We start from the raw sequence: 13,814 nt of genomic DNA on the forward strand, positions 1-13,814 counted from the left end.
CCGATGACGACAACACTCGACGAATGAACGGGCGCCTAAACGCTGCGTTCTAAAAATCTTCAGTCTCTGGTGTCACAGCTTGGTTGCTTAATTTTACTGGTCACCCTCATCTTAGTGGTCGGTACACGTGCTCTGGCTTGAAGTCTTTGTGGGCCTACATGCGATGAACACTTGTCGAGCCTCGGAAGGCTCTCCTGGACAGCATGGCTGCACGCTCGGATGTTTTTTATGCAGGCAATGCCGCGCAGGTAATCCGTGGGCGACAGTGCTTGGAGCACCCGCTCGTTCTGTATTAATGAAAAATTACGGTCACTGAGCAAGTGAAAAACGAAAAGTTGGACGTTTCAGCAGGTTCCTTGTTCTCAATGCATCAGGCGTAGCTTCCGAAATGTCAAACTTTTCATTGTTGACTTTGTCAGTGACCGTAATTTTTCAATAATCTAACACGCTACCTGAGCAGACGAGCTTCCATCGAACTCATGAGTACCCATTCATTCTGTAGGCATCCTCGCTGTTTGAGTTAAGCAGGTGTGGCAGCTCTTGCGATTCCGTCGTCACTCAGAACGTCCATCGAAATGAAGGGCTTGCTTTCGCAGTTGTGGTGACATCCGAAACGAGTCCACGGGTTGTCAGAGGCGTTGGCTAGTCGCATCCTGCTTCGAAATTCTTTCTCCTTGAGAATGTATGCCAAGCGGTCCGGTGTGTTTGTGATTATACCGTCCACGTTTCTCCTGCGGCATGCACGAATGAAAGAAGAAAACAAATTATGCAGATCCGGAGGTTGGAATGCGCAACAGTTTGACGATACACAAAGAAGAGACACACACCACAGAATTATGCAGATCCAACGCGCTGTGGCAATCGATGCAAGCGAAGCTTTTCTTTGCGGTTTGCTTTAATTGGCGGTTACGTTTAAGACGTATTTTAAAGTTATTAAGCGCTTACTGAAGTACAAGAGAGGTGACGTGATGGTAAACGTTACCTTCTGCACACCACTATTGTTTTTCCACGCCATACAAAGGGCAAGCAGAGAAACGTGTTTGCTAGAACCGTCATTCTGCACCACTGTTCATTGTCTGAGCGGAGGTTAGCACTGTCTGTGCCTCATCGCCACCCGTCATGCGCCTCTTCCTTCCCTCTTGCCTACACTCTTCTCCTTCCCCTAGCGCAAAAAAATTACGGGGTGTTACGTGCCAAAACCACTTTCTGATTATGAGGCGCGCCGTAGTAGAGGACTCCGGAAATTTCGACCACCTGGGGTACTTTAACGTGCACCTAAATCTAAGTACACGGTTGTTATTGCCCCCATAGAAATGGGGCCGCCGTGGCCGGGATTCGATCTCGCGACCTCGTGCTCAGCAGCCCAACACCATAGCCACTGAGCAACCACGGCGTGTCCCCTAGCGCAGAGTAGCTGGCTAGAGAAATGTATCTTAGGCCGATCTCATTACATTCCATATCTCTAAGCCTTTCTCTCTTTCTCTCTCTCTCTCTCGCTCGCTCGCTCACACCGTGCATCGCATCTAAACAGCAATATTAAACATTGATTGAATTAGTGGGCTTTACGGGCCAAGAACGCAATTTCACAAAGCGCCATGCCATATTGAGGAACTCGAATTTTGACCACTTGTGATTTTTAGCGCGCAGGTAAACGTAATGACAAGAGTCTTCTAAATTTGCATGTCGCCTCCATCGAAATGCGGCCACCGCGGTCGGGATTGACCTCGAGCAACGCCGATGCCACAGAGTTGTTGCGAAATTTACAAAAGTGGTGATTTTGCCTACTGTCGTCGTGACGCTGCGGAGCTTTATTATCGGTTTGCGACTACATGCCGTGTAACAATTGTCCCTAAATTGCACAATGTTTTATTTTCTTTTGTTCTGCCAGAACGAGCACAAACTTACTGTGCCGTACCCTGAATTTAAATTTGCCCAGTGTTTTCACAACAGTTCTCTTCAACAACCACAAATGAGGCATGGTGTCTGACACTGTGCCCACGCTTTCCAGTGCTACCCGTGCCATGTAGACGAGCTGCCACTAGCGTAAGGTAGCGGTTCACTCGCTTCATGACTGCGGTGGCGAATGAATGTGTAAGGGTGCCGGTTCAACCAATTCTGCAACTCTCCTCGTTACCTCATCTCTGAACTTGCGCGTTAGTTCCTCGAAGAAGCAGGACGTGTGTCGAGTGAGCTCCTGAACGGCAATTAGCAATGAGGTGAAGGCGGTTTGCGTCATGGATCCGGGACCTCAAAGAGGTTCGATGTTAAGCTAACGCACTTCTTTCGTATTTAGTTTTTAATCGCCGCAGAGCTTTTTGATGCGAAGGTGGCGAATGCTTCATCGAGCGAAAAAGCCGGCGAACGTAGTCTGTAGCGGAGAAACGGCACCTAGAGTCCCATTGGCTGCGACGCCACGTCACTAGTGCGCCTGGACGAGTCAGAGCGGGCGAAAGGGGACGCCTCCTGCGGGGATAGCGCACCAGGTGTTGCGTGAGGGGGGAGGGCATCGCCATGACGCCACGCCACCCCGTTCGATCTCGGAAAACGGCGCGCGGTGCCCGAGCCAGCATCGCGGGCTGTGCTGCTTGCTGGCTCGGGCAGCACGTCCAGATATGGTACACTACTCGCAGCGCAAAGCTTGGAGGACCGCTCAGAGTCGTTCGATGGGATATTAATGCTTTCGCATTCACAACTTGTAAGAAGTGCTTAGGTGTCCTCGGATTTTTTTTCAGTGTTGCCTCTCACTTTTTTATCACACACCAGCACAGACGAGTAGCCGGTAAATCTCAGAGGTGCTGCATCTTCTTAGATTCATTTAATTAAAAATAACGCAAGACGGTTGTGTTCTGAAAAAATTAAAGGTATCACGAGAGAACGTACTAATTTTCGCTTTACGCCGGCAGATTCAGTTCTCGCTGCTTCTCAAGAGTTTTCGGCGCAGGCCGGACTCGCGCACCGACACACGATGATGATGATATGATGATGATGAGTTTAAAAGAACCCCTAAACTGCTCGATCAACACACAAAGAGTTATTCGCACCTTAGGGACAGTCGGAGCTGCTGCGGAATATCGATGGTCCACTGGTAAGCTTTCTCGACGAAGCCGGATGATTGTCCCGCGTCGCGGTTTGCGACGACGCTGTTCATCCTGTCGGCAGGTCGAAAGAAGGAGACGCAGTTGCTGACACCATCGCCTTGCCACCGATGACCTCGTATGCCGAGCTGCCGGTACAACTTCTCAATAGTGCTCAGGTCCTCGTTATTGGTGATGTCGAATCCTGCGCGGTTGTGGGCAACAGCATCGGTCTATCATTTTGACCAAAAGTTTCGCACACGCTTAGCTCGAGTCGTGCTGTTGGAGAAAAAAAGAAAACCCAACACTCAGCTTAGTGCTCACCGGATGCCTTTTTTCGAAAGAGGCGGGTCTTTGCTGCTTAGCAATTTGAAGCCAAATGCTGGCTAACGAAAAAGTGAGTGAACAATGAAAGGGAAGTAAATTAGCCAGAGAAGAGTACTGGTTTGGGCTAGTTGGTTAAAATTCATGATCATGTTACACGATCTCTCATGTTACGTGCGTCACATTTATATATCTATATAAGCAGCTTGTCTTCCTATCATTAAAACCAGTTGAAAGTTTCACTTGTGTCTGTCTTCCCCCAGCCTACGATCCAATCGGGCCGCAAATAACATTGAGCCAGAGAAAATAAGGCTGAGCTGGGCAGTCATATTTAGCCCAAATAAAAAAAAATTCACCGTTCCGCCCGAAAGCCGAAGCACTGATTTCGATAGCAAATTAGTAGATAGCTGTACGAAGTAAGGATAGTAGCGCTATCGGCCGTATACAGTTGTAAAAATTCTCATATTAACAAAATTAACAATGATAGAATGTGCATGTGTGACTCAACGAAGACGTAAAAAGAAACAGACACACATAGACAGCGCTGTCTTTGTGTGTCTGCTTCTTTCTAGGTTCTTGTTCAGTCGGGCTTACGCATTCTATCATGGATTCAAACCAACCAGCCCGTCAGTTTCTTCTAACTAAGTTAACCAGCATGGTGCCACGCGCGCACAGGCAAACATGAACGCATCTCGCTTGATGAGCGCGGAAACTCGCTGTGAAAACTAAGGAGTTAAGAATCGCGGCAGTAGCCGCGAGCCAATTGACCTCCGTTCATCTGTCGCTTCAACGCGAACGAAACGCCGAAAGCAGAGCGCATACGAAGCAATATACCTGCACTGCGCGCACTCATTAAACATCGCAGTATGCTTTGAAAGTGAGGCCCGCGCGGGCACGCACTCTGGCCACATCGCAGATCGCTTTCAAGACATACGTGCGCCGGCAACGCGTTCTACAGCGTCCGTTAAAGGCGGCTACTAAAGTGTCCGCGATTCGCGTGACCAACGCCGTAGTAGACGCCGCGTTGTCTCCACTCTGTACGGAGCGATGGGCGAGGAGGATATCGAGGCGCCCTAGCAGCCGCCGGAGAAGAATGCATTCCCCCTCGCCTGACTCCCCTGTCTCGAGCGCCACAGGAGAGGGCACGCATCCGGGCCGCGTTCCATCACACGCATGATTGAACTGCGTTGGCCGGCTCACGCTCACACACTTTCATTCATACGGAACCTCATGGCGATGGCATAAATGCACCTGGAGTGTCCATATAATTGCTATCGCAATACAAGTATTCATGAGCTACAGAAATTAACGATGCAGGCAGAGAAAAAGAATCCCCCTCCCTTCCACCCTGTGGAAGTTTATGTACAGCGAAGCTATTGCCGACAAGCACGACCAAAGTTAGACAAAGTTTAGACAAGCACCACCACCACAAGCGACGTGTGTGGAAGTGCAGAATACATGATCGTTCCTCTAGCCCTTGCGCCGAGCCCAAGTTCCTCATTGAACTAATTCAATTTTTCAAAGTATATTGCACCAGAGAATTCGTAAAGTACGACTTACACAGAAGCTGCAGACATAATCGCTTGAGATTGTAATTGGAATATATGGGAGAACATACTAGCGTGATAGCACTAAGGGCGCCGTGTCGCAGAAAATTTCGCGTGGGCGTCCCGCGTCCAGCATCTACCATCGTTTGGGCAAGAATAATTTCGAACCACGCATACCCAACCACGCAGGTCCTCTTGTAGCGCAAGGAAGTTACTGAAATAATTGAATTTCTCAAGGTAATATACGTCGGAAGAATGTTATAATACGAAATTTCAGTCCGACGCTATCATGTCTGTAGGTTGTGTAAAGTTGGTTACGTCTTCATGTTTCTTTATTTATTCATTAATGGTGACCACGAAAGCGGGAGCAGTGGCAAGAACCCATGAAACACGCAAGCAGCTATTTGATGTCTAAAAGATGTCTTCAACGGCTAATTCAAAAGCCTAGTAGCTGTCTTGATCGAGACATTTTGTAGCCATGGACGTCTAGAAGTACTTCAGTTAGCCCTGCTAACGTTACGCTAAAAGTTGGCTAATGGACAGCTTGACAAGAACAACTGAAGACTTTTATTAGACATTCCCTCAAATTTTTGCGGCAGCTCTTACAGTAACACTACGTTTGCCCACAGTTACAATTTATTTTAAACGAGGCATGGACATCAGAAAAAAAAAGTTTATATTGTCGGATAGAGTGATGCAGAGGTAGTTTTTCCAGATGTGAAACATGGGAATAGTGCAGTACAGCTTCATTGGTCAATTTGTGCTTTTTAATTAGACCAATCAATTGAATGCCACCTGTCAGAATTATTTTGCAAATCAAACAAGATCTGTATTGTATGCTGATATACTTCCAATGTTCACTCATTGACCTAAACAAGAACATCTCTGCGTGAAACACACCATTATTGACAAAACTTCGCCCTGCTGGGTCTCCACCAAATTGAAATAGTTTCTAGCAAAGAAAAATTTTGTCAGTGATGCTGCAGTTCAGGCAAAAATTATATCCTGGTTTCAGCTACAGGGGGCACAATAGCCTTACACCAGTATACGAAACAGAACACTGTGCTGCAATGAATTAAGAAATAAAGGATAGTACACATCTGGAAAAACACTCTGTGAACCACTCTAACTAGCAATATAAATATATTTTTTCTGATGTCCATGCTTCATTTAAAAGTAAATTGTAACTTACTTTCCGGGTGCCTCTTGTAAGGTAACGCCAAATGCTTGCACAGCATCACGCAGAAATAATGGCCAGTTCTTCGGCATACCATCCATTAGTGAATTCCTTGTATGTTGCATGTTACAAGGTACTGAAAGATAAATCATAATATGCTGTTATATTTTTTTCATAAATTGTATGATGAGCTTTTCATGCATAAAAGGTGATTGCAAGCTAAAATGCAGCAAGGCATCAACTTCACACCATGTCACATACTCATACTTTATTACCTAATAGATTAGAAAAGATGCAGAAAGTGTAATTAAGAAGAGTGACAAATAGCAGCAAAGGTGATCATCGATAAATCTTGAAGATGATTGCTGCCGCTGCCAGAGTAGGCCAGCCTTCGTAGGAAAGCACTGGCTGCCCACAAAAGCTTGCTGTCACAGGCCACCCATGACGGTTCTTGTAGACATAGGAAAGCAATACCTGCACAGAACAGGAAAAAAAGGGCAAGGGAGGAAATGGGAATGTTGAAATTGGAACTTCAATTAGCAATATGTGCTACGTAAGAAGTTTGGCTCACATTAAAAATAAATTTAAGCATTCCTTTCTCTTAAATTACGGGTATCTTAAGGTATGTATGCGATGATGTTTAAAATGACTAGTATATTTCCTATCATGAGAAGCCAACAAACACTGACACCAAGGACAACATAGGGGAAATTACTTGTGCTTAATAAATTAAATAAACGATAAATTCATGGAAATTAAAGTGGATGAAAAAACACCTTGCCGCAGGTGGGAACTGAACCCACAACCTTCGCATTTCGCGTGCTATGCTCTACCAATTGAGCTACAGCGGCGTCGTTTTCCCATCCACTTTTTTGGGTATTTATGTGTCCTAGTAGAACACTGGGAGTGTTAGCCAGCGCCCCAACTCAGAGGCCTTGTTCCTGGCATATAGTCATTAAGTTGCATAGCAGAGTCAAAGTCAGCCTTTAAATTATTGTATGGTGTTTTGTGGCTAAAAAGCCACTTATCAACCTGTCAAACAAGTCTGAGAAGCTTCCTGCAAAATATAATCAGTTTAAAACAGTAATTCACTCTGCAGGTAAATGATGTACTAACTTAATTACGTTAAATAGCGTCTTATATTGTTGAACCAAAAGTAAGTTTGGCATTTTGCGCTGCCTAGCTGTTGCCTTTCTTTCAAACTTAAACATGACACAGTACAGAGTAAGCAGCTAGCATGCAAAGGAGGACTGGTGATAAAGTAGTGTTCCAAAGTAACACTCCTAGCTGGATCAATCACTTTTGTTGATATATTTTCAAGTGACCCTAATTGGCTTCGGGCAATACCTCACACAAATGATGCAACACCTTGGATGATGCTTCATACAAAGTTGAAAGTATATCATGATGTGATCAAACGATAACATTGCCCGCTGACTTGGAAGTGTTAACATGCTGTTTGCGTGAGAAAGTGCGAAGTGATTCGTATAGGTGGCAAATTATCAGTGTATCTATACTCTCAGGTAATTCTGAGCATCTATGCTGACTTGCAACTGAGAAGCTACTGCACACAAAAAGGTGTATTCAAATAATGGTCCATGCAGAATAATTGCCCACCTAGTGAAGAGGCAAATGTGGCAGCCTAATGGGCCAGGGCAAATAGATTGATAAATTCTGATAACACATCCAATGATATTATTGAAATAGGCGATAAAAAACAGCACAGGTAAAATCGCAGTCATGACAAAATTTTAAAAGCACCTCTGCAAACTGCTGGAACCCTCAGCATCATGCCTGTTCTACACGCACATATGTTGCAGCGCAATCTATATCTCAGACGCAGGCGCATCCACAGATCACTTTGTGATCTCCTCAAAATAAGGTTAAAAAACAGTCTGGCACAAGCTACTTGATGCGATTCATTTTGCAAGCACCAGCCAAGTGCTCATGGTGGTAGAACGAAATTGAAGTTTGTCCTTGTATGGAAGCCTTGGCCCATGTTTTATCAATTCTAGCGGCAAAGCACACCTTTTACAGCACACATAAATCTTAAATAAGACTGCTTGCTGATGCTGTACAGTAAGTTCCTGTAAAGAAACTAGATCACACAGAAAACATTTAGAATACCAAACTAATCAAATACTGGCTTGAATACATTTGTGCATTAGGGAAGCAAGGTGTAATGTACACTGTTGTAGAAAATTTTTACTCATGTATGGAATACTTCTATGACACAGCAGAGTTAATTTGTGAGTTCTTACATAGCAATGACTACCTACAGGTAAATTTTGTAAGGCTTAGGGAAACTAATTATTAGTAGAACTGTGTATATACACTGGCACTGAGAAATTGGTTATAATAGTGGCAGCTTATAATGGACCAGAGCTAAAAAATGGCCGTTGGTGAGACACCAACTAGCTATTTTACCACGAAGCGCTCCCTGGCCTTAACCCACATAAAAAGCACTGGGAGGACCAGAGAGGGTACAGTACATTGGCTTACACTGATCATTATGAGGTCCCGTCATCCAGCTAGCGCCAAGGTACAAGAAGGGTGTCCAGCCGTCTATAGAGTGAAAGGGACAAAATAAGATAGCATCAAGTCAGTTGAAAGGCAGATTTGCAATTACACATAAGGTGACCCAGTCACAGTCATTCATTAATAAATGCCAAGCTGTCGTGATTTCACTCCCAGATGAAGCACCTACTAGGTTAAAGGTTTTGCTGCTTATTTAGAACAAAACAAGTGAAATTTGTACATCAGCAGACGATTTAATTTGGAATTGCATAGATGAAGTAAACATTGCAGTTATAATTTTTGTTTTGCTACAAAGTGGGATAGCTACAAACTGCATAGTCACTGACACACGCGCGCACACGTAAGTACAAAAGGACACAAAATAAGGCGAGTTCAGTCTGGTTCAGCATTACAGCCAGCGCGTCATCTTCGAATGCACTCCTTTCGGTTGGCTCGTGCTACGTTAACCACAGGCTAACAACCAGGGCAAAGTTCTGACTGTTGTTGCGGAAGTCGTGGAGCGCGGTAGTGCTGAACGGCTGAACACAAGCAGAACCCTCGTATAAAAGTAATGACGAAATCTCGCAGGGCAGAAGAGCCCATATATCAAGAATTGCCGCTGGTAACACCTAAATATATTCACATTGTTGACGAAAAACGAAGCGCAATGTATTTCACTTACCGGAAAATGTGTTATCCGAACGTGCGACGTACAAAGACGCACCGAGACACGAAGGCGGCGAACGCAGATCCCGCCATTGTGGTAGTAAGCCGTCGGCGAAAACACGTAATACAGCCGATGTCACGAAGCACTGACGCAAAACACACGGCAAACAGCATCAGCACAGCTAAATGACTCCAGTTAATATCCAGTATAAATGTACAGAACGGCTTGAACAACTGGCATAACGAACCCACGACCGAGACATTGCGGGCGGGAGTGGCCGTTTTTTTCAAACTTCCTGCCTCCCAGTGTTTCCAGCACAGAATGAGATGTCCGACAAATATGGATTGTGCCGCCGAAGTGGTCGCAGCGCGGTGGCTCTGTGACACCGCTGTGCAACACCGGCATTTCGCTCCTGCTGCTGCGCGAGCATAGAATGGTTTCCAGGCGTCGTGTGCGCGCCCTGTATGAAAAACAATAACACGCCCTTGATTGTTGAAGTTCTGGTGTGAAATTATTTAATATTAAAGCCAATTAACTTATGTTGCTTCGAACGAGTTCGATTTGTCTGAGGCGTCTTTTATTCGCTAACGTCGACGGCCGACGGTAACCGCACATTTAACACGTCGTTTGGCATTTTATGCACTTTTAGACAAAAAGATCTAGAAAAGTTCTTGAGTTAGACATTCTGAATGCGTTTACCAAAACAGACTCTAGTGACACCCGTAGTGGGTTTTGCCGCAGATAGAATATATGCTAGCATATTCCAAGTGCTGAGGTTATGTTTAGAAGAAATTCTATTTTCAGTCTTATCATAGACCAAGACGTCTATAGCCGTTTGTAGCCATTTCAAGAAGTTTTTAAGAGGTTTTGTGTTTCGTGGGAAAGCACAACCTACAGACATGATAGTGTCGGACTGTAATTTCAATATACGAGAAAACATAATTCTGTTACGCGGAAACTCAAAGCATAAGCCCCATTTTCCAGCGTTTCTATCACCCTGTGGGTCACCGGAGGGAGCGACGGGGACATCCAGGACACGCTGCAGCAAGCCATCAACGAGGTTGTTGCATACGTAGAACCGCGCGGCCTGGCGTGCTCCCCAAAGAAATCGCAGCTCCTTCTCTACAAGCCTAGTCGGGGAGGTCGACGTCCAGACCCTCACCCGCCCGAGATTGAACTCCACGTGCACCAGCAACGCATACCTAATGTACCTAGCATTCGTATCCATGGCTTAGGCATCCAATAAAACGGCAGAAATACGGAGATACTCAAGCAATTAGATACTCATGTACATCAAACCACTCGCCTCATCGCACCCATCGCAAATCGACATCACGGAATGAAAGAAAACGACCTTATGTGCCTGGTAACCACTTACGCCCTGAGCAGGATCACCTACACCGCCAGGCGTACCTCAGCCTTAATGCAACTGACAAGATCAAACTAAATACCATGATCAAGAGGGCCGATAAACAATCCCTACATCTTTCTATCTCCACCTCTAACGAGAAACTGGACGCCCTCAGAATTCACAACACCATAGACGAGCTTATTGAAGTGCAGCGTATTAACCAATACGAACGACTCGCCAATTCCACCACGGGCAGGCACATTCTAGGCACCCTAGGCCTAACCTACACCACCCAATTCGGACCAAACGTACCCATCCCTCCAAACATTCGCACTCAGCTAGTTATCCCGCCCATACCTCGCAATATGCACCCTGAACACAATCCTAAGCGACGTGCAGAAAGAGTTAAACAACTACAAAAGCGCTACGACCAAGCCGCTGACGTAGCCTACGTGGATACAGCGGAATACCCCAACCAAAACGCCATGGCGGTCGTCGCAGTCGCAGGCTCGCAGTACCGCCTCGCTGTGGCCGCATCAATACTCACCACGCAACCCGAAGAAAGAGAGGAAACGGCCATCGCTTTGGACTATGGGGCTACCAATGCATACTCCATCATCAGTGACTCAAAAACGGCCGTTCGCAACTACACAAGAGGACTGATAGCGCCCCAAGCACAGAAGGTACTCTCTGGCACTCCTCCCTCAAGGCGACGCCGCGTCCAGATCATCTGGGCCCCTAGTCACTCGGGTCTGGCTGGAAACGAAGCCGCCCACGATGCCGCCCGAGCTCTCGCACACCGGGCGCATCATCCTTCGCCTGATTCTTCCGATCCCGACCAGCACTCTGCTCTACATCGCGGTCACGCGCGGGACCGAATGGTCACATTCAGAGAAATTCTCCCGCACTACCCACTAAAGCGGTTACGCTACCCCCGAGCACACAAAACACTGAATAAATATCAATCCACCATTTGGCGACTCCTTCAGACGGGAACTTTCCCGAACGCCGTGCTTTACAACCGCATTTACCCCGATGCATACTCCCCACTCTGCAAAGCGTGCAAGGCCCGACCTGACCTCGATCATATTATCTGGAAATGCCCCAAAGCCTCACCCACCAACACCTAACGCACTAACACACGGATCATAACTACGGCCGGCCAGTGGGAGACCTTGCTGCTCAGCTTGGACCCAGAGGAGCAGCTCTGGGCCATCCGGATGGCCGAAGGCGCCGCCAGAAAGCAAGGATTGGCCGCCGTCTGAGGAAGAGGGAGACTGGGGATTAGTCTCCCGACTCCCACCACCCATGGACTCCATTAGGGACATAATAAAGTTATATATATCTTTCTCTACCATTCATAAAGGGGCAATGGCTTGCGAGATTTGCGCGCAGAACCCCCAAAAACCAGGAAGCGCCGCGCCCGGTTGTTTGCAACACCTCCAGAAGCCGCTCGCCACCGTGGCATCGCTGCCCACGCAGGAGCCCGAAATTCTACCAGAAAGCTCGCCTTCGTGCATATCGTTCCCCACCAGCGTTTCCTTGTGAAAATTAGTGTTGCATAAGCTGCAGTTGCCGGGAAGCGTGAGTAGTAGTAGTCAGGGATCTTTATTATCGCGTTCCACGCCTAAAGGCGTAGCTTAAGCGTCCTCCAACTTTTTTCCGTTACGCGGAAAAAGCCCTTTACCAGCTGCCGTTCGAGGTCTGTTCGTGTGGCCGCTGCCGTTAGGTGGAGGTACGGTTTTTGGGCAGTTTTTGCCATAATATCGATTGCGGTCGCAGCAAACGCTGTACGACAGATGCAACGGACAGAGTGCCCACGCATCAAGGAAATATACACTGCGTGCACACGTTCGTCAAGCGCGCACGCACGTGTGCTGAAGTGCAGCATACAGCCTCATTCTTCCAGGCCCTTCGCCAAGCGCAAGTGCGTTATACATAGTATGCACGTGATGTCACATCCGCTGTTGTCGTCTGCTTCCGCTACCTTCCGCTATCTTGGGGAACCTTAGCAACAGGCGCGCGCATAGTCCTATAGGTTCCCCATCATGGTGCCGCCGTAAACCGGAAGTCGCAAAATATCCTTGAATGACTTACGTGCATACTATGTATTGGATTTAAAAACAGAAATAATTTAATTTCTCTAAGTATATCATGTTAGAAAATTCGTGAAGTACGACTTACCAGCCGCTGATATGGTAGCTTCGGAATGTAATTCGAATGTGCGAGAATAATGGTATCGTCGCGTGACGGTATCGCCTGATGTCGTAATCAAATGACTTCTTCACGTCAAACTTGACGTCACGCGATGGCGTATTCGACAGGAGATCATGTCACCTGATGACGTCATGTGATGCCTCTCGGAGAAGCAACAGGCTAAGCTCCGCCCGCTTCTTCCATGGTGTCCGGGATCTGCCCACATTTTTGCGAGAACCGCGCACACGGACACGAAAAATACCGACAAACTAAAGGCTAACAGCTTCGCTGTGAAAATCCAAGGATATCGAAGCAATTCTTACGAGTTGTAAATGAGAAAGCATGAACCCCTCGTATGCAAGTGAGCGTGTTGATACAATTGACGCGTTTTGATTTGACCTTACCATGACGCATTTATACTGCATTTCACAAGCTGGTTGCAGCACTGTGGAAGCTAAAGAATTCTTAGCCAATAGGAAGGCCGAATGTCCCTCGAGATGTGCTCCTCTGCGCCGTGTCGTCTGCTCAGCGTCTGTTTGCCATCCTGATACATGCTCCAAAATTGGTGCACTGACGCCAAAAATATTCCGACGCCGTAACCATAAGCTGCGTTTATATACATGCTACAGCAGGGCTTCGATTTACCTGTGCACTTTCCCTGCAATTACCTTGCAGCCTCGTTAGCAAGTAGTATGGGCGAATGCCCTTACAAATGTTCCGTTGTGCCACAGCATCTGCTCGGCGCCTACTTTGCGTTTGCTATCTGCCGTCATCACGCACCGTATCTTACTATGTCGCTAAAACGACACAGTAAATTATTGATACAGTGAACAATTAGGCTTTTTTAGCGTTTTGCATCGTCAACGTATCACCAATGCTAATGCTGTGGCGACACCTAGAAATTAACTAGAAATCTAGAAACTAGAAATCAAACCACTTTTACGCCTTGGTGGCGTGTCTG

General features: G+C 46.7%; 1 protein-coding gene across 5 annotated transcripts in view; it reads right to left on the reverse strand.

Moving 5' to 3' along the window:
- Positions 1-471: 471 nt before the first annotated feature.
- Positions 472-13,814, reverse strand: part of LOC135921783 (dermonecrotic toxin LsaSicTox-alphaIB2i-like) — a 37,651-nt gene continuing 24,308 nt past the window's right edge. For all 5 annotated transcript variants that reach the window (XM_065456134.1, XM_065456123.1, XM_065456108.1 and 2 more), the window contains 2 exons: positions 3,042-3,279; positions 472-731 (listed from right to left, as the gene is read on the reverse strand). In XM_065456134.1, the coding sequence (XP_065312206.1) occupies positions 521-731; positions 3,042-3,279 (449 nt within the window). In that variant the 3' untranslated portion in view covers positions 472-520. The remainder of the gene's footprint in view (positions 732-3,041; positions 3,280-13,814) is intronic.

The sequence above is a fragment of the Dermacentor albipictus genome, chromosome 8 (assembly GCF_038994185.2).
Source record: "Dermacentor albipictus isolate Rhodes 1998 colony chromosome 8, USDA_Dalb.pri_finalv2, whole genome shotgun sequence".
Lineage (NCBI taxonomy): Eukaryota > Metazoa > Arthropoda > Arachnida > Ixodida > Ixodidae > Dermacentor > Dermacentor albipictus.